General features: G+C 39.4%; 1 protein-coding gene across 3 annotated transcripts; it reads left to right on the forward strand.

Annotated features, from left to right (window-relative positions):
* Positions 1-5: 5 nt before the first annotated feature.
* ZBTB37 (zinc finger and BTB domain containing 37) lies at positions 6-25,494 on the forward strand. 3 transcript variants are annotated; one of them, XM_017673704.3, is made up of 4 exons: positions 6-64; positions 1,823-2,782; positions 4,247-4,346; positions 9,693-25,494. In XM_017673704.3, the coding sequence occupies exons 2-4, from the start codon at positions 1,854-1,856 to the stop codon at positions 10,179-10,181; spliced, it is 1,518 nt and encodes a 505-aa protein (XP_017529193.1). In that variant the 5' UTR covers positions 6-64; positions 1,823-1,853; the 3' UTR covers positions 10,182-25,494. The 3 variants fall into 3 exon arrangements, with proteins under 3 accessions (XP_017529193.1, XP_073072876.1, XP_017529184.1); XM_073216775.1 differs by lacking the exon at positions 6-64 and adding an exon at positions 77-759; XM_017673695.3 differs by lacking the exon at positions 6-64 and having other exon boundaries at positions 773-2,782.
* The last annotated feature ends 179 nt before the right edge of the window (positions 25,495-25,673 follow it).

Here is a 25,673-nt window from a genome sequence, read left to right on the forward strand (position 1 = left end):
GGGTGGGGGGTTTCACTTCCGGGACGGTGTTCCGGCCCATTCCGGCCCATTTCCACCCCCGGAGGTAGGTGCTGCTCCTTGACTGGGCTCGGGCCCCGCACGCCCGTCCCGCTGTCCTGCACGAGGCCGCCGTGCTCGCTCTCCGCCGCAGCCTACCCCAGGGGCGCTCAGCCACTTCCCCTCACGCTCCCTCCAGGCACCCTGAGACCTGCCACCCCCCTTGGCCCTGGGCAGAGCTGCCGGACCCGCCCCCTCGCCGGCCCCTCCCTCAAGACCCCGGGCGGAGCGGCCCTCTCCCCCGCCTCAGCCCGGACACACCCAGATGCACACACCCACCTCCGGCGCACCCGCCGCCGGCTCCTGGCCCGGGTCCCGGGGCACCGCCCCCTTCCCGGTGCGAACCCTCACCTGATTGCTCGCTCCCCGCTGCACGCCTGCCTCCCTGTCCTCCCTCACTCCCCGGTGACATTTCGCCCCTCAGCCCGTTCCTCACTCCCCACGCTTCCTAACGCCGACGGAAGCCGTCCCAGTACCGGAGTGGCCAACGCCATGCCGATCCTGATTCTCCCTCTTGCATTTCTCACCTCTCCCGGTACCGACGGTAGAAAAGACCTTACTTCAGAGGCTCCCCCGGAAAGAGCAAACAAAAAAGGCGCTGGTGTAGGCTCCAAAATAAATACATCTGAATTCATGATGGCATCAACAGAGGCTTTTACTGGATTAAAAGTTTCAAAACAAACAAAAACGCTTTGGAAAAAGGTCAGATGGCTAAAGTTGATTCTTGAAAGCAGTGTATACACTTCCCTGTTTACTGATAAGTGTGTTGTAAATGCGAGGCAATACTGTGAGATTGTCAGGATAAGATCTTGAAGTTTCAGTTCTTAGGAAACGAGTTGTATAAATTTACAGATAAATGGAAACACACTGGACTCAAGTCAGTGTCTTCCTATTGGACCCTGAACCATTGAAGACTATTGGATGCAGCTGTAGGCCTACTGTTTTAGCTATTTTTTAAAAATATTTTAATGTAAAACTCGGCCATACTTGGTCAATGCTTTTTTTTTTTTTTAACTAGGTTTGGGCAATAAATTTCAGAATCAAAGTATCACCACCTGAAATTCCCAACTTTGGATTTAGATAGAGGCAAGTTTACCTACCCTTTCCTGTTTCTAAGCGTAAACTGTAAGGTCTGTGCATCTTGACTGAACTTTGACAGAGCTGTGGCATTTTTCCTAACCTAAAGTTTGCCCCAGAGTCCTAAACCCACAGCATTTTGTGGGGAGCTCTGACTCTTAAGCTTAGAAATAATAGCTCACATTTATGTGGGATATAAGTCACAGTAAAATAATAAATACATCTCATGGAGCAAAATATTAAGGAGACACCTTATCAACCCATTCATATATAATTACATTTATTCAAAAACCTGCTTTCCTCCTCCAAAGAAAAGTTGTTACAGTATTTCATATTCAGTGTGCAAATACCTTATGATCAACACTAAAAAAAAAAAAAGTAAACTATCACAACTGCCTTTCCCCATTCCCCCATTCTTGTAGAATTTGTTTTGATGTTGCATAGCTTTATTAGTAAGGGAAGCCTGAGCATAGTTGGAATTTTTACAAGTTTCGCAATCACACTGGTTTTTAATGGTGTCTTGCTCTGATGCCTACACTGAAAACCCATTGGTACTTCTTTTTCAGATCTAAAGTATCTCTCTTGGGAGATTTTTGACATTTTATCAGAGTATTTTTACATAGGTTTGAACTGGAAAGCATGAGGGGACTGAAATTATACTTAATAAGAATATGGTTTCCTCTTTCAGCAGGGTTGAATGCCTGCCAACACCCTCAGGCATGACCATGGAGAAAGGTGGGAACATACACTTGGAGATCCCTGACTTCAGCAACTCTGTCCTCAGCCATCTCAACCAGCTGCGCATGCAGGGCCGTCTCTGTGATATTGTGGTCAATGTGCAAGGACAAGCTTTTCGGGCTCACAAAGTGGTACTGGCTGCCAGCTCCCCCTATTTCCGAGATCACATGTCCTTGAATGAGATGAGCACTGTCTCCATTTCGGTCATCAAGAACCCTACTGTTTTTGAACAACTCCTTTCTTTCTGTTATACGGGGCGAATATGCCTACAACTGGCAGATATCATCAGTTACCTGACAGCTGCCAGTTTTCTGCAGATGCAACATATCATAGACAAATGTACACAAATACTGGAGGGCATTCATTTCAAAATAAACGTGGCTGGGGTTGAAGCTGAATTAAGCCAAACAAGGACAAAGCATCCAGAGAGACCTCCAGAGTCGCACAGGGTTACCCCAAATCTAAACCTCCCCCTTAGCCCCCGACATAATGCCCCAAAGGGAAACCGACGAGGTCAGGTAAGTGCTGTGCTGGATATCAGGGAGCTCAGCCCTCCTGAGGAGTCCACCAGCCCTCAGATAATTGAACCGAGTTCGGATGTAGAGAGCCGGGAACCCATTCTTCGCATCAACCGAGCAGGACAGTGGTATGTGGAAACAGGAGTAGCAGACCGAGGAGCCCGGAGCGATGATGAAGTTAGGGTTCTTGGAGCAGTACACATTAAAACTGAAAATCTGGAGGAGTGGCTCGGGCCGGAGAATCAGCCTTCTGGAGAAGATGGCAGTAGTGCAGAGGAAGTCACAGCCATGGTGATTGACACCACAGGCCATGGTTCTGTAGGACAAGAGAATTATACTTTAGTGTCTTCAGGAGCTAAGGTGGCTCGGCCAACCAGCAGCGAAATTGACAGGTAAGCTTTGGTTGGTTTGCCCATCTAACAGCTATTAGTGCAGACATCACTGAAGCGGGCTCTCTGAACAGAGAGCATCTGCATCTTCCTCCCTTGATGTTCTTAGCCAAAATAACTTGATGTTGTGGAAACTAGAGGTGTACCAAAAGACTTGCATGCTTGTTCTTATAAAGCAGGAAGCTCCTAGTCCTGAAGTTTTCAGTGTTAAGAGAGCTATGGTAAAGTTAGACACGTCCATGAATACCTAATAGCATCTGGAGCCACAGCAGGTTCAGTAAGTGCTGGGGCTTCCTTGGAAATCCAGCCAGGGAGCTGATCATTAGCTGGGCACCTGGCAGTGTTGCCCTCCCTTGTGTGTTACCACCCGGGTAGACAGCCCCAGGGAGGGTCACCTTCCTTCCCAGCACTGTGCTGCTCTTTTCCCCTGCCTGCCAAATTATACCATCAGTATTAGCAGAAGTGCGGAACCTGCAGCTGGTCCCTTTTATATTTGTATAATCACAGTAATTCCAAAGAAAAGCTTTTGGGTGTTTTTCATTCCTTTTTGTCACTTGTCATTTAGTGCTATCCTCCCTTTTTCTTCCAGTGAAGACTGCTGCCACCTCCAGCCTGAGGGTCTCTTTTTCAGCAGTGCTACCTTATGCCTCACTTTTTCTAGTACATCGGGGTTGTTAGAACATTTCCTATTTGGTGGAAATAGCAGTAGTTTTAATGTAAAATCAAAGAGGTTTTAACTGAAAGAAGGAAATGTTACCAACTTAGATTAGTAATAGTTGTTCTTTTTCTCTCTTAATAATAAATTAGAACTGACTGCATGAATGATGAAAACTTAAAGAAACTGTTACTTTGGTTCACTACATCTAGTCATGAGAGACATGTGTCACAGAAATTCAGAGTATATGCTTATACTTCACGTGGACTCCATTGGAGTATTTTCCTTCTTGTGTCCTTAATAGTTAAAGTGGTCTTGAACACAGTATTTACTGTCCCCCTGTGTTAGCACTGTTGACTCCTGTGTTAGAACTATATCAGAAGTAACGCTTATGCAAAGATTTCTGATCTCTATGATCCATACCAGTAGTTGAAATATATAACAAGTTACCATGAGGCCTAGAGTAAGACCAGAAGCCTAACAGTTACATAGAAGGATCAAAACCACAGACCCGGTTTTAATTTATTCTTTTATGGTCTCCTAGTACTTACCTTAGGATAGAAGCTTATAGTCAGCCTTAGCTTCACCAAGTCATCTGGTGTATTTGCTATGTCATTTTGTACTTCCTTAATTTACTAGGGCAAACCTGCCCTATTTCAAATCAGATCCTATATGGACACCTGGAAGCTATTTCTTAATCTCTTGTTTGTCCCTCCTTCCTCAGCCATAGGATAAGAAGGGTACCGTCACCATTCTTTAAGTTACTTGACACTGCCTTTCTGTTTGTCCCCTTTCTGCTCCTCTTCCGATAGATTTAGCCCCTCGGGCAGTGTTGTTCCCCTGACGGAGAGACACAGAGCCAGAAGCGAGTCTCCCGGCAGAATGGATGAGCCTAAACAGCCCAGCTCCCAGGTATATAACTGGATTTAGGGTTACTGCGGTGGTTGGACAAATTGCCCTGTGTGTGAACAGAATACAGTGAATAAGAAAGGAAAGATGGAGAAGGGATAACAGTGGCCCTGTTACATAAATACTGTATTTGATTACTTTTTTGTTTGTTCTTGCTTGTGAGCATGCAGGAAATACACTTTGACTGTCAGCAGTTTGGGAAGTAGAAAAAGATAAGATTGTACAACTCCTTCCTGATTATAGGAACCAGTCAATAGTCCTCAGAGTATTAAAAATAATCCCAAAACTACATGCAGATAATTTAGGACCTGAGATGGAGAGTCTGATTGTGTACTTGTGTGGGTATAACTCTCCATAATTAGTCATTTATATGATATATATTTGTGAACAAACTGGTTATGCTTTTTTGTGTGTGTTTGCTTTTTCTGTATACTTGCATCTTTTCATGTATTCTCTTCCTGGATCTTTTTTTACACTACAGTGTTCTAGAAAGGATAGGAATGATGTCTTTTCTTTGCAACTCTCCCTAGCAAGTAGTTCAAGTAGTTGTTGGTATTTTTTTTCTCACAGGTTTCTATCATTGAAGGGTGAGTTTTAAAAAGATGGTGAACTAACCAAGTAGAACGCAATAAATTGTCAACACTTTTGACCTTTAAAAGGGAACACTGTTGGATTAAGATTACATAGCTAATTTTTTTAGCTTCTGCATTTACTGATAGTATCTTGTTTAATTTTTATCTAAACCATTGGTTGTTTATTGTATACATGGTCTAATAACAGCAAGATAATTCTTACAAAGTCAATGTACTTGCATATTTTCATGCCAAAAGGAACTGTAACTAATACAAGATAATTTTTTAGTTTTAATAAAGATGTTAGAGAAAATGTTAGGAGCTTGGAGGAAAAGTAAATTTGCTCACATAATTAGGGTGGTTTTCATCTCATCACTCAAATAGGATGTGATGACATATGAAGGTGACTGTATGCAAATAAATACATCAGTGAGACTTTACAACCTAATGGGGGGATAAGACAGACTGACAGATGCACAAAACACATGTAGATAAGACTCCATAAACTTCCATAAGAGTATCGTGGGAATAGGAGTGCCTAAAAGGCAGTTATTGGAACCAATATCCACTTATGGAAAGTGTTACTCAGGAAATTTAAATGCAGTTTTTAAAGAAGTAGTTAGAGCTAACTTACTCCATATGTAAATAAGATAGGGATAAAAACTAGAATTCTACAAGGATGTTTACCTGACTGAAGCAGAAGGTACAGGCTCTAAAGAAATAGGAAGGAAGTAATACTGTCTGGTGCTAAAGAGATGAGTTAATAAATGCCTTAACATGCATGAAACTTGTTATGGTGACCAGAGCGAGATGGGCTTATGTTACAGTAAGAACAAATCTTGATAGATCTGAAGTAGATTTACTTTTATGATAGTGATTAAACAGAGCAGACTGCTGAGGTCACCTCTACTCAAAACCTTGAAGCTTTTTCCTTTTTCTACCACATAATGTTTAAAATACTTGGCCTAGTTTTCCAAGTAATTAGAATGTTTCTAACCCAGCTTTTCCCACTACTCATCAGCATTCGTCCCAAAAGGCAGACTTTTCTCAGACCTACTTTAAACTTATTCCTGTCTCTGCACCTTGAGTCTGGGATGCCCTGTTCTTCCCAGGTATCTGGGTTCCCCCAAGGCCAACTCCCAATTGCTCTAATTAGCCCGGTCCTTTTTGATCTCTCCTTAAACCACTATAGCATTTACAGAAGGTACGATATGATTTTTCCTAATCCTCTACTAAATTATATAAATTAGTATTTTCAAATTTGCATTAATTCTGTGTCACCTTCTAGATTGAAACCCTGAGAGCATTTTCTAATCTTCTCTATATCTGACATTGTCTCAATCAGATGCCTGAAAGGTAGTTGTTGTTTTACCACTAAGTAGTTGTGAGTTAACATTATCTAGTAGATGCCCCAATAAATAGAGCCACCTACTAAATAGGAGATTATTTGGTTGCTTGTGAAATTCCCAGTTTTGGAACTCTTTAAGTAGAACTAATGAACCAAATCAGATGGTTTTCTGAGTCCCTTCAATTCTGAGTCTCTTATTAATAATTGAAGATTAGGCTGGTGGATGGCTTTGAAGGTTATGTCAAGATTCTAGACTGGTTTTTGTTTTAGAAAATGTGGAAATCATTTATGTGGAATTTAGTCATTATGTGGAATAATTCATTTTTTTACAACAGTTAACTGAACACCTACTACATACCAGGCATTGGTCAAGTTCTGGGATATTCTGCAATGCAGAATGGCCTGGTGATAACAGAGTTTACAACTTAATAAGGAACTGCCAGGTTAGAGGAGTGAAATGCTCTCTCTCTTAGTGACAGAGGGAGCCAGCAGGCAGCCATTTTTGTCCTTGCTTCTTTTTAAAGTTCAAAGGAATTTTTTGTTGCCTTTGACAAAGACCTAATCTACATTTTTACTCATTTGCCCTTGTATTACAACCTTGCTGCAGTAATTTTTTTAGGTGAGATTATCATATATGTCTGAATTTTGTGATTACAGCTTATAACATATATATACATTTACTTTCTGCTTGTGGACAATACTGGTATTCTCAAGATGCAATATGAATGATACTGTAATATATTAACATGTAATTCTATGTAAGTAATACTGTAATATTATAGTGTTTAATAATAGTTAACACTTATTTAGCTACATTAAGCCCTTTATTGTATTGTTATTCAGGGTTCCTAGCATTCTATGAGGTGGATGTTATATTCATTTTTTAGATGAAGAGATCGACACATAGAGTAGTTAAATAACTTGCTCAAGGTCAAACAGTAAGTATGAAGATTTGAACTCCGGTTCCAGCAAACTTTAGTGCTATACAATATAACATGCCTTCAAAATATTTCAAGGTACTGTTACATGTTTAAATTTCATAAGGATCCAATAAAGCCGGCAAAGCATATGCTTATCTTTTCATTTTATTGATGGGAAGACTAAGCCTCAGAGAAGTTATTCTATGCTTTGTCCATGGTCACCCAGGACTGTTAGTGGGATAATCCCTTGTTATTTATGTGAGTTCAGTTTTGATTATCTGGAGAAACAGAGCAGAAAGAAATGCTATGTAAAACAAATCAGAAATCATCTAAAACCTCAGTCTTACTATTTGTTCAATACTTGACTTCACATACTGCTTCTCAAACCTGATGAGAACTGCCTCTGTTCTGTTGAAAATGTTGAAGAGCATTGTCAAAGGAGACAAAACACATTTTTAGAAATTCAAGAAGAGGACACAAGATTAATTGCTAAATAGGTGAATCTTTCTCCATTGAATCCAGAGTCAACTTTCACATTTTCTTCTCTTACATTGGTACTCTAGTCTCTACTAAACATATGCAGTTCCCTTCTGCATATTTAAAATGCTAATATATATAAGTTTTTTATTCAAAACATTAGATATGTAACATACAGAAGATGACTTTAGAAGTCAGCAGGCTAAAAAAATCGTTAGTTGCTGAATGGTGATATTTTAATATGAGATTTGGGGTGGAAAGCATTTATAAAGCCAGGATTTTTAAATTATTCATTCAAAGGAATATATTGTTCCTACTCCCTCCCAGCTTTCAGATAGGAGGAACCCATGTTTATTTCATATATTAAATACTTTGACTACTTAGATTGTTATTGTTCAGATTAGGTAAAACAAAATTAAGATCTCAATTGATATTAAGGAAAAACTTGTTACTTTTTTCAGTGTGATAATGATATTTTGATTATGTTAAGGCAAAGACTCCTTGTTTTTTGGAGGTACATACTAGAATATTTATGGATGAAATTATGTCTGGGATTTTATTAAAAAATACAAGAAGGGAGAGAAATAGGTGAAGATAAAAAATGAAATTGTCCCTGGGTTGATAATTGTTGGGTGATGGGAATACAACCTAGTATTCTGTCAAAAATTTTTAATAAAAAGTTAAAAATATATAGCATTTGATCTTTATAAAAAAAGTAAATCATAGAGAACTAGAAAGCATTTATTTTGCAGTAACCTAAAGGGTTAGTTATCTAATTAACAGCAGAGTTCTAATGATCATTTTATAATAATTGCTTTTTTTAATGTCTTAAGTAAATTTATTATCACAGCATAAGAAATTTAATTTAGGGGAGAGATACCTTTTGAACTAAGATTGGAGAAAGAATATGTAAGCCACAGATTATTCTCATTTTAATCATCTGCTTAAATCAATTCAAAACTGTTACAAATAATAAGTATAAAAATAAGATGATAATATGTTTCCCCTGTTGCTCTTTGTTTTGTCTGTTTTTTGTTCAAAAGTTTTATCTTTTTCAGAGGGCAGAATCAGAAACCAAGTTTTGCACTTCATTCTCTGTAGTACCTGTCATTGTATTTGGTGGCCTATAGTCACTTAGTAAATACTTACTGAGAATCAGTTTGTGAAAAGGTTATAGGAAGAAATAACCAAGTTAGTAAATTCATATCTCAATCTAATTTCCTTACCCAGCTCTTCTATAAGTTTGCTCTAAGGTCATTTAACCTTTGAGTAGTCTTCAGAATGAAGATAATCTGTTGATATGGTACAAAAATATTTTTGGGTAAAAGGAATACTGTTAACCTACAAATTGAATACATTTTAGTAAAGCTAGTTATTGATTTAATTTTGGTATTAATGATAATGCCATAAATATAATTTATAATGTGCTCGCCATAATGTATTCTGTATCGCAAAGTATAGTAGCCATTAGCTGCATCACATGTGGCTATTTGAATTTAAGTTTTAATTAATGGAAAGGAATAAAATAAAAAATTCATTTCCTTAGTCACACTAGCTGTATTGCAAATGCTTAATAGTCCCATGTGGCCAATGGCTACTGTGTTAGTGGTGCAAATTATTGAACATTTCACCATCACAGAAAGTTCTTTTGAACTAGCACTGCCTGAGCACCTACCTGATTCTCTAGAATATAATTGCAAATTAGTGTCCAAGAGGATGGTATGAGTGGGCTCAGATTCTCCTCTTACTATAAAGTAGAACATTCATCAAGGGTTTATTTAATAAGCATGCAGTTTGTTAGCCACAGAGTAACTTAACTGTCTTCTCTTTTATGGTAACACGGAACAGAATATCAGATTTTTTAGAAATTATTTTGTTAACACCTTACTTTTTGGTAATAATTTCCTATTTGGATGTCTACTAAAAATACGTGTGTAGCTTAGTAACAGAGGCTAAAACTGATTTGATTTCTTTTACTATATGTACTTAATAGTATCTGTTCTTTCTTGCTCTCTTGCCTCCCCTGGCACAGGTAGAGGAATCAGCAGTGATGGGAGTGAGTGGCTATGTAGAGTATCTCCGAGAGCAGGAAGTATCTGAGCGCTGGTTCCGGTACAACCCCCGCCTCACCTGCATCTACTGTGCCAAATCTTTCAACCAGAAGGGGAGCCTGGACCGCCACATGCGCCTGCACATGGGGATCACTCCATTCGTGTGCCGCATGTGTGGCAAGAAGTACACCCGGAAAGATCAGCTGGAGTATCACATCCGCAAGCACACAGGCAACAAGCCCTTCCACTGCCACGTGTGTGGCAAGAGTTTCCCCTTCCAGGCCATCTTGAATCAACACTTCCGCAAAAACCACCCTGGTTGTATACCCCTGGAGGGGCCTCATAGCATCTCCCCAGAAACGACTGTCACATCGCGAGGACAAGCTGATGAGGAGTCACCCTCACAGGAGGAGACAGTTGCTCCTGGGGAGGCCGCCCAGGGCTCTGTGTCCACCACTGGGCCAGACTGAAACATGGAGAGGGAGGGGGCAGACCCTCTTCCCCTTTGGGCCATAAGCAGCCAGCATCAGGGCCACAGGCTGCTACTTAGATTCACAAAATGCCACGTCACTAGATGGGAAGATGCTCCCAAGGTGTTGCCAAACTAGAGGATCAGCAGCATACACAAAATCCCTGGAGGCTTTTTCCCTCCTCCTTCCCACCTCACACTTTGGAAAATAACCAAGCAAATCAACTTTCTAATTCAGGGATCAACAGCCTTGGTTTGTTAACTTTCTCAGAAAACATTTTTTTAACAAGATGATAAATGGTCATTTACTGCCAGTCATATTTGAACACCGTACCTTGGTCCATATCATTCTGGTGGCTGTAACTGCCCAGATCTGAGAAACGCAGCAGGAACCTCAGTCATCTCACTAGCCAGCCGCAAGAGAGGGGAGGACGCGTGCTGGGGCTGAGGAGGAGGAGTTGCTCCTCTCCCTTCTGGGCCGAAACAGGCAGGTGCACATCTCAAGAAAAAAAAAGAATCCCAAAGTTCCTACTGTTTGAAAGGTTAGACCTTCTGTTTGCCCTGGCAAGGCAGCTGATACTTCTGCCTGTTCTGTGTGGCAGCCGTTTGAGCAGTATTCTGGTGGGCAGTGCCGCCTGAGCACTTTAGGCAACTGGGAGCGAAATGAGCAACAAAATGTTGGCCATGGGTCCTGCTATACTTGGGGGCTTGAGTGTTGTGTTGAGAAAGAGGGGAGCCCGGAAGGAAGTGTTCTAGTTTTGCAAATGTCAAATAGCACAGAGCCGTACTGCAACTTCCTGATGGGTGTTTGTGAACCATAGTGCTTATGTCTCTTTGGGCGTTAGGATATGGCTCTAGTCCAGATTGTTAGGCTGACAACCAAAGTTTCATCCAGTCTCTTCGGCTCCTGGTTTCAAATAACAGCAATATTCTATATCAAAAATGTCACTTTCCGGTGAAATGACCCTGGATTATATTTTTAAATCCACAGGTCTCCATATTTGATAACTTTTATATAAAGTTTTAAACACACTTTTTCTCTCCAATATTGTGGTTGGAGAAATGGTTCTTACTACAACCACAATTTCATTTCCTTCTACATATGTAATAGTTTGTATTTTCAGTCCAGTAGAAGAACCTCACTAAATCTACGTCTTGTGTCTGCTACCCTTGTAATTTATAAACCAACCATCAGCAAATTGCTGGTAACTCCAAGAGCTTTGCTTTTTAATAGCATACTACAGGGCATTTACCCGAAAACATCATGCACAATCATGTTGCAATAAATTGATCAAGGGATCAGGTTTGGTTACTTAATCATTCCGTTTAACATTTTTAAATGTTAAGGGACCTTTTTGGTAATTCTGGGTATTTTTGAGATTCTTAATCCAGCACTGAGAGAAAGAACTTAACCAAACACATAGAGCTTTAGATGCCCTGTCTTGCATTCAAAGAATGAAGGTTTATTAAGGGATGCAGGCAAGTAGATGCTTACAAGTTACAGTGCAAAGAGAAAAATCTCTATCTTCTCTTAACTGACCATTCATTTTTAAGAGTATTTTATGTAGTGGTTTAAGAAATGCTTTGTGCAGAGGCTTAAATTGTTGTAAAAGGTCTGGCAGAGGCTGGTCACACCTGTACTGGTGAGCCATTTGTGAAAATGTTAGTAGTCTGCTCTGTCACTGAGAATTCTTTGTGGTATGTGGAAAGGTAGGTAGAAAGAATGGTATTGCTTTGATGATGGGAAATTAGAATGCGAAGGGTAACTCTTAAGCGGTCTGAGAAATGTGCATATATATCCAGATACACCTTATCACTAGGGAATGGTTATCACTAGGGAATGTCTCTTCTGGAAAACATAGAAATGCGTCTTTTAATAGGAATGTAATGATGCTACCATTTGCTAAGAGCCTACCCTTAAATGGACTGTTGAAACTGTTGTTTTGTCTTTAGAAGACACAGATGGGGGCATTCTCTTCTTTAGTTGGGCTACAGCGTGATAGGGTACAAACTGTCATCTTGGGCCGTCTTAAGGACCAGCTGTCCTCTGTACAGAGAAAAAGTGGAGTTGAAATTAGACTAAAGTTTTTAGGGAAACATTTTAGTTGATAATCAAGGCTTTCAATGGACAGATTTTGCCATTACTAAATAGGGAGGTGAGAAGTAAGGAATATGCTGCTTTCAATGGAGCTTTTAAGCCTACCAAAAAAACTAAATCCCTCCTACCTGTGAGAAGTAATATGCTAGGAAGTTCTTTATTGCTTTGTTAGTCTCTTAGATTTTCTGTGAGAAAAATAGAGCTTTTAAAATGATTACCAAATTGTAAAGGTGCAGTGCAGTGATTTCAGTAAGAAACCTTGCAGCATTTGTCAGAGCTCCATCCAAGGTTGGCAACAGATGATTGGAGTGAAGTGGGAACTGTCTAATAGATGTGGAAATGCTGTGAGTGTTTGATGGGTTCCCCTCCTTCTTCATCCACTTATAACAGGTTTTTGCTATATGATACTATGAATAGAAGGCTACCTGGTTGTTCAGGACCACATCAGCAAAATCATGTTTGCTGCTTCTCCTCTTACTTGGCCAGGCCCAGAGCCATGAAATTCATGAAAATTCAAGCCAGGCTCGCTTTTAAACAAAGTTTCTGAAAATTATTTCCCCATTTTAGTTAGAAGAGAGAATATTATTCTAAGTAATTATCCAAGATTCTCACCCAGGTTCACTGTGACGTCCTAGTTCTTAGCTAACATCACTGTAGGGTCAAAGGAGTTAGTAGTAGTCTGTCTACATTAATCAATAGCTATATTGGTGTGTGCACAGAGGATACCTCTCTTAAGGATGTAGTAAACGGACCTTAGCTAATGCTGAAAAACTCATTACCAAATCTTGCACATGTCACCTTGTGAGAGGAACTGCATCAGCAAAGAGACCTACATCATCATTAAGTACTTTAATGCCGTGAAATAGCGAACACTGGGACTGTCATTCACTGAGTGCACTTAATAGCAAAAGAGCTACCCAATATTCTCAGCAAAAGAAGAGAGATGGCAATATATTAATCTACTTCCCTTTGGAGAGGTACCTTCTATTCTCTCTGAACTCTGATTCCAGTATAAAATACAGCATTGGCATGAACAGTAACACTGTGTTTAGGCAGAAAGGCTCTTTCTAATGACTTGTTCTCTCTTTACTCAAAACCATATTTACCTCTGAACTGAGTTGAGTTTTATTTTGTGGAAGTTGCAAACTACCCCCAAGTCATTTCATTATACCAGAGGGTTAAATCTATAATTGAATATGTAAAAAATAAATTAGTTCCTAATGTATGGAGATTGGAAAGAAAGGAGATGGCAGTTAAGGAAAGTTTTCCTCTAGTCTTGTTTTTTGGTATTGTTAAATGTTTCTAGCTCCCTCTACATCAGTGAAATAAGGTATTCCAAAGTTGGAATGACAATAGAAATAAACCATTTTCATCCTAACTTCATATGTAAAGCCATGAAATCTAGTTTAGGTTGGAAGTGGTCCAATAGGAGAGTGAAATAGTGAACTTCATCCTTAATAGCTGAGTAGTCCTTAATAATCTTTTAAAATGGTTAGCTGTTATTTGACACTAGTTTCTTTTAACTGGTAAAAACTACATTTTGTTTGACTAGAAGATCTATAATTTAAAGAAATGAAAGCAGTGGGTAATGGAAAGGAAATTAAATTGAACAAAGACAAAAGTTGTCTTAATTATAGTGGAAAGGCATTTAATCAGGAAGGAGTTAGAATCCTGGAAGCCTTTTTTTTTTTTTTTTTCCAGGTACAACAGACCATGTGTTTTTTTTCTTCTTCATCAGACATCCTTCTCCTTATCTGTGTACTTATTCATTCAAGGAATAGCAGATGAGTCTTCCTTGACTCAGTCTTTGAAAATGGAGCTCTTTACTTATGCCATATGGGAAAGAGTGCAAATATTGAAGTATTTTGGTTGATGTGACAAGCAATTAGTCGGGTAAATCTCTAAATTTGAGAGACCCTTTAGCAAAATATATCCCTAGGACTTAGCAATTAGATGAGGGTCCAACGATCTACAGCCCCTGGGCAAAATCCTAAGGTCCCCTGTTTGTGTAAAAAAAGTGATAGTGGAATAGAGCCACACCTATTTGTTTAGGGATTGTTTATGGCTACTTTCTATATTGACAAAGCTGAGTACTTATGACAGAGACACAAGGTCTGCAAAGCCTGAAAATATTTACTGTCTGGCACTTGACAGAAAAGTCTGTAACTCCATAATTAGACTTAAAAGAATTATACCACCCACCCCTGTTTGCAACCCCTGCCATTTTGCCTTTATAGGAGTTAGCTGAGGTTTTAAGCTCACATTGCTATGTCTGCATCAGTTTCTTGAAAGAGTGTACCATCTTTTTCTAGATCCTTTTCTCACAGCCCTTTTTGTGCACCTTCTAATGATTCCAATTGCTTCGAAAGCACTTAAAATAGGTCTTAATATTTGTCCATGTCTTAAAGGTGCAGGTAAATTAAAGTTTAGGATGGTAGTTATAGATATAAGGTAATTAAAAAAAAACAATTCCCAAGCATAATAATATAGGGTTAAATGAGTACCATGTTTACATAAAATACTGTAAAATATTAATGTTTTTGTAAGTAAGTTTTGCCATTCAAGTTAACTTTAACTGGTTTGCATAATGATGGCAAGAATGAACTTATTTTCACTAGTTTTAAAAATTGTTAAAAACAAGTGATTTGATTCTTTCCTAAGTACAATATTGCTCTTCTAGATTAAAAACCTCTATCCCTTCCCTGTGCTATAAGTCTTCATTATAATTTCTTCATGTAAACTCACTCTTCCATGTGGATTAGTAAAAAGCCAAATCTTCCTTCCATTTTTTTTCAAATGAATGTTTTAAAACAAACTTCTGAGGCTTTCAAATTCTTCTTAGACTTGTCTTCATTTCCTGTTACCATCTGTAATTCTTCTCCATATTATATTGGGCCATCATAACTTTGCTTTGTGAATGTTCATTCATACCATTTTATTAGCTTATTTATGCCAGACATAGAAAAAATGAAAAATGTTAGGATGATTACAAAGAGAATTCCCTGCAAAAGGAGAATGTAAGTGCTCCCTGTTTGTAAACAAACATGGATTTGTGAGTTAAATGTATTTACCTGGATAATGTTCCAGGTTGTACTGATACAGTACAGTGAGTTTGATTCCTTGTGGTGAGCTCCAGTACAGGCAAAGCCTGGGCATGTGACCTACCTAGCCTCCTGTAAGGCACTCTTCACCGGGCATTTTATTCTTAGAGTTGCCTTTTTCTTAGTTAGATGTTCCTAAATTTTATATGCTATATCATCTGTGTAATCGTCATCTGTAAGGTTCCAGAATATTTGCCTAAGTTAGATCTGCCTTGTCTTACAGCACTCATAGTAATAGTGTGTTCTTGAAATTTTGGAGTGTGGCTTTTCTGATTAATTTGGAATTTTGATTAATGTGGATATAGGACTTGTAAAAGAAATTGGATTTAGCCCAGTGAATCATCTGCCTCCAACTCTATTTGATGTCTTGGTAATAGATGTTATTTAAATATGAATCCATTGAAAACAACGGAGTTTGCCGAGCATTATAACTTCTTTGGTAACTGTCAGTCTTACGTTTTGCCTTCTTTGCTTTCTAGTCTCTATCTCTTCTTATTCATAAATGGTGCTTTTCCCAGGGCCAGTCTTTTTACTTTGCAGTAAATAGGTTTTCTTGGCCAGGACAAGCCAAAGTTAGATATGAGTACTTTGAAACATCTGACCTAATTACATTCTAAAGGATGTAATTATTGATAAGAACAGTGATATCAGAACCTGGAAGATATCTGTACAGGCTATCCAGTTTTGTTGTATAAACAGATTATCTTTTCCCTCAACTGTGCGAGGAACAGCAATGACTTAGATGGTAAATATATGAAGTACACATTAACTTCACAGAGCATACATATATTCATAAATCTCTTATGTCACATCTTCCCCATTCTCTATGTAACAAATACCTCCCATCTTAACACAGTTAAGAAAGACCTACTAGCTCCAATGGGAAGCTTTAAACAACAAAGCTAAGTTATAAAAGGTAGAGCAGTAAATGAGTAAAAACAAACACAACTTTTCTAATGCTTGCTTCTCTCCTGTCTGCTTAACAAGTCCTGCTGAGGAGGCTCTCAGAGAGAAATGTGTGTAGTACCTCAAGGCCAACAGCACCTTAGAATCCGAATTAATCCATAATGCCAAATGTCAAGGTATCTCATGGGAAAATGTTTCCTATTCCACGAAATCACTTAAGTAATAGGTAGCATACAGGGGGATCTGTGCCAGTACGTAATATTGAGTGCTTTTGGGCACCTGACAAAAGTGCTTGGAATTTGCATAACAGTTGATTTTAGACATAGTTTAGGTGGGGCTTCCTATACTTCAGAGTCCTAAACCGACTTGGTTGGAGTATAGATGTATGCCTTTTAAAACCCTGCACTTTTCACTAGAGATAAAAGATCAAAAAGAAGGAGAATGAACTGCGCTAAGTGCTTTGGTGATGTAATCGTAGTTAATCCTCAGAATAATCCTACGAGGTAATAAAAGTAGAACTAGAAACAGCTGACTCTATGAGGTTTATTACTCTGTGCTCGGTACAGTTCTGTCTGCTTCATATTTATTAACTCATCTACCCTTACGACAATCCCAGTCCGGTAGGTACTGTTAGAATCCTCATTTTAGAGAGGAAGAAACTGAGACACAGAGGTGGACCCAGGCAGTCTAACACTTGTAATAGACATTGTTGCCTTTAGTAAGTAGGTGTGATTATACCACATTTTACAGATGAGAAAATTGATACCCCAAGGTTACACAATAGGTAAATTGCAGAGCCAGAGTTACCAATTGATTCCAAAGTCAGGACTATCTCCATGAAACGTATTGACTCTGTTTATTTCTAATGTGAACTAGAATATACAATAGCCAGTAACTATTGAACTTTGAACTCAAGAATAAGAGATTGGAAGATTTCTTCAAAAGAGAATGCAGTCGCTCTCTGAGCAGATGATGAATGGTGAATATTTTTGAGGATACTGCCCATGGACTTAGAGGCACCCATTTGGTAGGTCTAACTGAGTGAGCAGAAGTTGAAAGACAGCATTCTTGTTACCTACTGCTGCATAACAAACTACCCTTAACTTGAGTGACTTAAAACAGCTACTATGTATGTATATCTCTTCCATGCTGTTGTAAATCAGGAATGGAGGAACGGCTCATCTAGGCAATTTTCTTGCTCCCTGTACTGATGACTTAGGTCACCTCATAGTTCAGGAAGGGGTTGGACTGGTCTGGAGTGTCCATGATGGTCTCTCTCACGTGCCTGACCCCTTGGCAGGGAGGGCTGGAATGTGGTTCAGCAGGCCTCCTCCCCTTCTCTAGATAGTCAGGGACTCAGTTGTGGTCTCTCCAGCAGGTTAGTCAAACGTAATTAGTTAAGTGGAGGCTCAGGCCTCCTACAGTTTTGGCAGAAGGTGCTAGTCCTCTTAAGGCCAGGCCCAGGGCTGTCTTAGAGTCACCGTCATACACAATTGGTTAAAGGAGTCACCAACCAGCCCAGATTCAAAGTGAGGAAAGGCGTTGGAAGGCATGTCAAGGATTTGGGGCCATCTTCAGTCTGTTAGAGGCTTTTTATTTGTCTTGACACTTCTGTGTTCATTCGTTTAGGTCAGTTGTTGATGCCAAAGAAACCATTTCTTAACATCTCCTGAGGGTCAGTAAAGGAGCTAAAAGGAGCATGAGACTAATAACCAGAGACAGGTTTCATTACAATCTGCCCCCTGAGTTTCATTTATCTTTTAGCAAAATTTCCATTTTTTCTTTTGTTCCAAGTTCCAAGTTGTGAGCATTTGCTAGTTTTTTCTGTGAAACCACAGTAACTGTACATGCTGAGCCAGAAGTAGTCTAGAGGGAGTAAAAAGCTTACTGTTGCAGAACTTAACTTATTAGAGATGTCAGCTCTTCAAGTTTACAAATAGGCGAAAACTCCTGTGGTATGGAAAATCTATATGGCCACTAAATCTCCTCCAACAGAAGTTTCTGTTGAGTGGCTAAACATCATATTCCTGAGATAATTGAAAGTTTTACCTACATATCCTAGACCCATCTTTACTGCCGCCACACCATCTCTGGTGCAGTTTTGAGCTAGAAGGTGAATAGGTTAGGTTTATCCCATTTGTATTTCCTTTCATATGGGAAAATCCATTGCCCAATTTTATATGTTGCTAATCCTTTAAAATTCAGCTGCTACCAGCCTCTTATCTAAAATAACAGATCAGTGGATTTTTATGATTTTGGGGTAGATTTGTCAGATTTAGGATGCTTCATTTAAACTCCTGCTCATTTATAATAGACTTCTGCCTTCAGAAGAAATACTGACAGAGAATAAATTCTGTAAAAATGATTATCCCCAAATCAACACTTTCAAAGAGAAGAAAGGTTTGTGATTATCCATCTGTCCCTTGGGCACTGGATCTTGGAGAATTAGCGGTGAGGGCTTCTCGCTGGCCCTACCCAGTTATCATACAGTAAAGAGATCTCCCTCCCTGGATCAGGCCTTAAGAATTGCAAATACTGGAAATAAAAGGGGTACTTGGGACTGAACACTTAATTAGGGCTCTTGGAAGGGAAAAAGAAGGCTTCGGGATTTGCAGTTGGATAACCAGGGATGGAATATTTGAGACATTTAGGCATCAAGATTAGATTTTATCTTGTGAAGATTAGGGCAAATTTTAATGAATAAAAATAAATGAACCTTAACATTTTCTTTTTGATCCACATTTCCATTTTGGTGTACCTCAAACTCTGCTCTTTGTGACAAGAGAAAGCCTTTGAAAATGAAAATACATTCCAAGGGAATGAAAACTTTGTTGATAATCTATGGCAATGTCTCTCATTCTGTATTTTATAGCTCTCTGGGCCTTTCTCTAGATTCTCTGTTCCTCTTAAGTTTGAAATCATCTGATGCTTGCATGAAAATCAAGTACTGTGGTCTTGAATTGCAAAAGTGAACAAAGTCGGAAGAAAGGGCACCTGTAAGTTGACAAAATATTTATTCTTTTCAGCACCACAAGTCTAAACTATTTCAAGCCAATTACAACAATGTACGTGACTTAAAAATTCCTTAAGGTTTAGATTTCTGGTTGAGCTACATCCTAAAGCAGATGTTTAAGACATGTTTGAAGCTGATCTGCTGAGTTTCCAGTAAAGTAATAGACTCTTAACTATAAAGGTGCTTTAAGAGCCGCTGCAAAAACGGAATTACCACACATGGAACAAAGGTTGAAAGGTGTTTCCTCTGGAGGCCAAGATGCTAAAATGGGTCACTAAGGAGCGTGACTGAAATCCACCTCTAGAATGGCTATCAGATAGCAGAGAGATTTAGAATTTATATGGTATTTCTAATATTTTTACAAAAATGGTTTTAAATCATGTAACTTGAATATTAAAAAATGAGTCTGTTTTCTTTTTGGAAAATTGACCCAATAAAAATAACACTAATATAATTCAATTGTATATGCATGTGCATTGAACACAGAGTGGTATACTAAAGATAATTCATGCAAATAACTTCTGAGGGAAGGTTAGCTATTAATATCTTTTTTCATAAATCTATACTTATAAATATATTTACTCATCCACTATGACCTTGGTAGCATTAGAAGCATTTTGTTAGCTGTATCATTGATTCTAAAAAGTCAAACATTTGGCATAGTAGGCTATGAGAGCTTTTTGTGGCTTTGTATTTTGGTGAAGAAAATTATTTCTTGCACTTTCTATTTATAAGGATGTTATAACACATTGCACCCACTTAGTGCATCTGTTCTTCAGAGAGAAAACTGTAGGTGTTAGAGTGAAATACATGTTTAAAAGCTCGGCTAGCGGAGGAACCTCAGAAAACAAACTTCGCTTGTGTCTACCTGAGAAGAGCCTAGGGTTTAACTAAAATTTAAGTTGAAAGTAGCTGTTGGGAGAGGCATGCCCTTGCTGCAGATGGTAGTATCGTGAGTTGCCAGCTGTGTGTATGTAATTTTATGTATTTATGTGAGAAAAAGGTGTCGGATGAAGGCAAATAAGTCAATGTAGAATAGTCTACCTCCCATTAAAGACTGAATATATTCCAAGATTGCCCTGTAGCTCCATAAGCCAGAGGCTGGATTCCTGAGCCACTGTCCACCCCATTCTCTTTTGTACTTGCTTCAGCTCCTCTACCTCTGAGCACTTGGCTGTAGCAAGCAAATGAAAGCCAGACCCCCAAAATACAGAGGCTGCAGTGTCTTGGTTCTTCTGGTCATGTTCAGATGTTAAAGTTCAGTTTTTTTGCCCAAATTAAACAATTTCAGAACCGTTAAGTTTAGTTCTTTTATTCACTGGCTTCTATTTGGCAAGAGTAGCCAGTGGAAGTGGAGTCTTTCTGTTCTTTTTAAAGATGTACCCAGCTCCTTTTAATGATGTGAAAAATATGTTTGAATCCTGAGGGGGTTTTTTCAAATGCCATTTTGCAGTCCATTTTGGGGGGACAGGAATATTAACCATATTTTCCAGATAATGAGCTGTCTGCAGATACCTTAACACGGAAGTATATGTGACATGGATTTTTGGATGACCTGCTTTGTTTTTATTTGCTCCAAATAGAGGTATTCCAGTTTTTAATGCCAATACTGTTAACAGTAGTCAAGGTGGCCTTTCTTGAATGTTGTGAATGTGAGGAAATTCAATTTCAGTAATAAAATGCCACTAGGCAGATCACCTAATCTTTGAATCCAGGTGTGAAACTCAACTGATTTGCTATTTGGGGCACTAATACCCTAAGTCAGGTTACCTACCTTTTGAACATCTGTTAAGCTGAGGCAGGACTATTAGTCTTTTAATAGGTATCCTGGAATGCTTTCTACCTCTTCATCCTAATGCACTGGCTGGTGGTAATGTCTAAATGGGGATTCTCCAGTTAGGAGTGAAAATGAGAGAGTGATCCATTTTCAGGTTTTTCAAGGTTGGCATCTGTGTTTTAAGTTCTAGCTGGTAACTACTTTTCTGGTGACTGGGTAGGGCAAGCTACAGAGTGTGAAATTCCAAGAATTGAGATAAGCATTACTCAGAGATCACAGCTGATAGCGTCACCTCTGTCTGAATGCAGTATGAAAACCGTAGGGAGGTGAGGCAGTGAAATCACAGGAATCTGTTCACCACAGCTATTGTTTTTTCTAACTTTAGAGTAATTGTCAGCCTATAAGCCATGCTAATATACTAGACTCAGGAATTTTAACTCCTGCTTGGCAAAATTCTAATTTACCTTCTTTTTGTGTTCACAACCTCATCCGAGGCCTGTCCCCAGCTGTTTTGCTGTTACAAACTTTAGGTGCAGTCTTACCTAAATTGGTAACTGTTGGCATTGTGGCCTAGTACAGCCAAAGCGATTTATTTAAAAACAAAAAAGTGAGAAATGCCTAGGTAATTTCTTGGAAGCATATTAAATCTACGAATCATGGTGGGAGCATGAAGTCTTACCTTTCTTCCCACCGGCTTGGGTGAACACTGGCCTTAATGCTTTCTGTTACAGAGCTAGTTGATCTAGGCCACTGGTTCTTCATCTTGCTGCACATTAGAATCACCTGGGGTATTTAAAAAATAATTGATGCCTGGGGTTCCCTCCGGATAATTGCCATCTACTCAGTTAGCTATGCACCCTGGGCTTCGTAAGCAACCTGAATGATTCTAATGGGCAGCCACGGTTAGGAAACACTCTCTAGGCATCCCCAGTGGTCTTTGGCAGGATAACTGCAGTCTGGCTTTCTTTTTATCACAGGTACTTTATTGATTTCCCAGGCATGGCTCTGAGTTTAAAGCTTACAGTGGGCCAAGGCTCCAGTGGTAAAAAGATCATCTGTTTTTCCCCAGAGCAGTTCTGGAGAGAGCTGTCGCCCTCCATCCAGGCTTCTCTCTATACCAGATACAAAGTAGACATAAGTAAGCAAAACATATTTTCAAAGTCTGGTCTCTAGAGTCTTCTTTTCTTTGCATATGTGATTTGAGTGGAGGTTTCTCCACTCTGCTGGCTAAAACAGAGCACTTGAACTTATTTGAAGAGCCACGCCAAGCCACCTAGGGTGATTTCTATTTGTAAAATAAACAGTAGCTTTGTTACAGTTAATGGAGAAAAAGACCCTCCCTCGGTGATAGTGATACACAGGATTTTATGTGTCTCTTAGCCTGTCTTCTAAGTGAGATTCAGTGTAAATTGACTCTCACTTTTTCCTTATTTCTTTGTGAATGAAATGCACTAGTAAGACTTAAATGTTTTTGAATTTTACATAAAATGTGAAGTGAGTCATTTTAGCATCTGTTTTCCAGGATGTCAAAGACCTATCCCAATCATTCCCAGATGAGGTTCCCTACTTGTGTTCTTCCCATACTAGGTAGTAAAGCTACCTGCCTGTGGCAGCCTCACATCATCATGGGGTGGGGAGAATGGTTTGATCACCCTCGAAAAGTGAGAACCATTGTTCAAACTGACTGACTACCCAGTGATTTCTAATTCATTAAAGACATTTGTATTTAAGAGCAACGTCAAATACAGCTGTGTCTCTTCTGAGAGAATTCTGGGCACCACAGAAATTTTCACTCATAAATTGCCTGCAAGTAATTGATAATTTAAATTTCAACTATGTGATGTGCTCAAGAAAGAAAGATTGGTTAGTTCAGAGGACTGAATTAGCATCAGGCTCAGAAATGTCATCAAGATTACATTAAGGCCCAGCTATTTGGTTAGCACGTATATACTGCAGTGTCACTTAGAGAAGATGCCTCCTATGCCTTAGACTTGTGAAGGCTCCCTGGTACTGGGTGGGATAGAAAAGCAATAGCCTTTGGAATGTGTATGCATCCAGAGAGTAACTCCTTGGGGTTTCATCCTGAGGGACATTGTGGAGTACTGTGAAACATTGTTGAACTTTATGCAAATCATACCACACTGGATTTTAAGATTTTTGTGGGGAGAAAATAGGAAGATGAAAAAGTAATGGTAAAAAATATAGAGACTTGTACTATATTTTAAGCAAGGAATTAAACATTCTTTATCAGGGTTCTCTATCAGGACTGTGAAGTTATGTCAAGTTCTGCCCTGCTGGATTGGCTCACTGATTCCTCTTAAACCTCTAAGAAATCCTTTCTGAAACAGCAGAACAAATGCTATTCTGACTGTGGTTTCACTGACCCACTTCCCTACTCTCAACAAAAGGAAAACATTCCCAAACTATAGGCAAAAGAAATGTGTTCTATCTTAGCCCATTAACTTTTCATCTGCTGTGGTCTGTTCACAGTTTTAGCCCATCGCATTATTTTGTGACCTAAGGACAGAATTTAAATAGATCTCCCAGTTCAAGTCAGGACCCAGTGGCTTCCCCTTTAAAAAAACTTAAAATTAGAACTCTTAATATTGGGCATGCATAAAGAGAGAAGCACATTGGAAAACCATGTGGGTTTCCTGGCTCTTCATAATTTCACAGTGGTACTCACTCACACTCTGCCTGAGAAGAGAAGTAGGCTGAGGGCTCAGAGATAGAAAAGTCGATGTAGCCGAAATGTGGTTTCCTTCAGCTGGACACAGTCTGAAAGAAATTTATCCCAACTGTTCTCTATGGTGCTTATGGTGGGTGACAACTGTCCCCCATCTCCCTGTCCCTGGCACTGTGCCTTCCCACTGGTCACTGTGAAAAGCAAATCACACTGGACTCAGAGGCCAGAATCCAGGACAATTTTCCCTTCTCACCTTGAGCCCATCACTTCTTCATACACCTAATAATGTAGCATTTTACTTCTCTAGAAAACTCTTGGGTTTGTCCCCCAAGAAGTAATAAAGCATTTAAAATGAAGGAAAATAGTCAGAAAATACGATTCTGGTGTTAGCTATCAAAGAGGTTGTAGGAAAACTTCACTTCCCCTCAGCTGATACTGATAGCATGGATCAACTCTTCCCACCTTCTGACTTTTTAAAGGCTGCCATCATGTCTGTAAGTAACAAGCTTACCTAACATTTCTTCACAACTTGTGAATCAAGAATTCATATAAAACAGACAATCAGTTTCTAAAATGTTATCCCTGAAAGGGAATGAGGTAGAGTTTTTAACTGTAGGAACCTACCAATCTGTTTTTTCCCTTTGAAAAAAGGACATGTGAGGTTTGTGTCTTTAATCTGAAGTGATACTCTGTTAAAGATGCCTCGGAAGAGTCAGCGCCAGGCCGGCGTGCTCACGCCTCAGAGGGCGCTTGGCTGGGCTTGTAAGTCTGACTTCCTTAGAGTCTATCTGCTTGTATTATGACCTTAATTATAAATACCTATATATAGGAATAGGATTTTCTGCCCCCTAACCCTCTTAATAATTATCACTTAAGTGTAAACCACACCTCCCCTTACTCCCTTTTACTGAAAAAAATGCACTTTAATACCCAAGGAGAGTGGCTGTTCCTGGCCCTGAAGCCAGATTACTTCAGGAAGAGAGCTGAGGAGGGAGAACTCTTGCCAGACCCCATGAAATTATCCAGATTCCTTAATGTAAACACACCAATGATACCCATTTTGAAGCTGTGCCCATCCCACCACCAAAGGGAAAAATAACCAAAAGGAAAAAGTTCAAAATGCATATCCTGATTTTTGAAATTTCACTGGGGAAGATACTCAGTTATTGTTTCAGCTGCCAAATTGCCAGAAACTTCTGGGGTCTTTTGTGGACGGCTGAGTTTTTTGTTTTTTTAAAATTAGAAAGTCAAGTGAAAACACAAAAGCTGTAAGATAAGACCCTGATGGTGTCATATCCATGTATCAGATTTGCTCTCTCCCTTAATTTGACAGGCTTTCTCAGTCTCCTCCTGCAGATTCTGACCTTCCCCCTGATGACAAGCCAATAGCTGTTGGTGAGATTGCATGTCTCCCAGAGCCCCAGGAGCCCTGTGGTGTCAGGGGAGGGGGAGGGCGCAAGGCGGGGTGGAGACTGGGGAGGGGGGAGGAGACCAGGAAGGGTGAAGATAAGGGTTTAATAAACATATTTAAAGCAGTTTAGCAAAAGCTTTCTCATTGAACAGCTTTAAGAACAATGTGAATAAAATGTTAGCAACTTGGTTAGTAATCTGAAAAGTCTATTAATGTATACTTGAAATTCTGTATAAAAATACATTTTCCTCTTTATTTTAACACTGTGTAAAAGAACATTATGCATGTGAGTGGTTTGAGAACTAAATGGTTTAATACTCGAGTCGAATCTCTGTCTTTTCTGTATATAGACATTAATTCATTTTTAATTTTTGGATATTCTTTAGTATGATGGGAATACTGAGCTTCCCAGCTCCCCCTGCCCCTTCAGGAAGCCTGCCATCTTTTAAGATGGAGCAGTGACATCTCCCTCCTTCTGTCTTGACTCAGGTGTGTTCACTG

Source organism: Manis javanica, chromosome 11 (assembly GCF_040802235.1).
Source record: "Manis javanica isolate MJ-LG chromosome 11, MJ_LKY, whole genome shotgun sequence".
In the NCBI taxonomy this organism is placed as follows: Eukaryota; Metazoa; Chordata; class Mammalia; order Pholidota; family Manidae; genus Manis; species Manis javanica.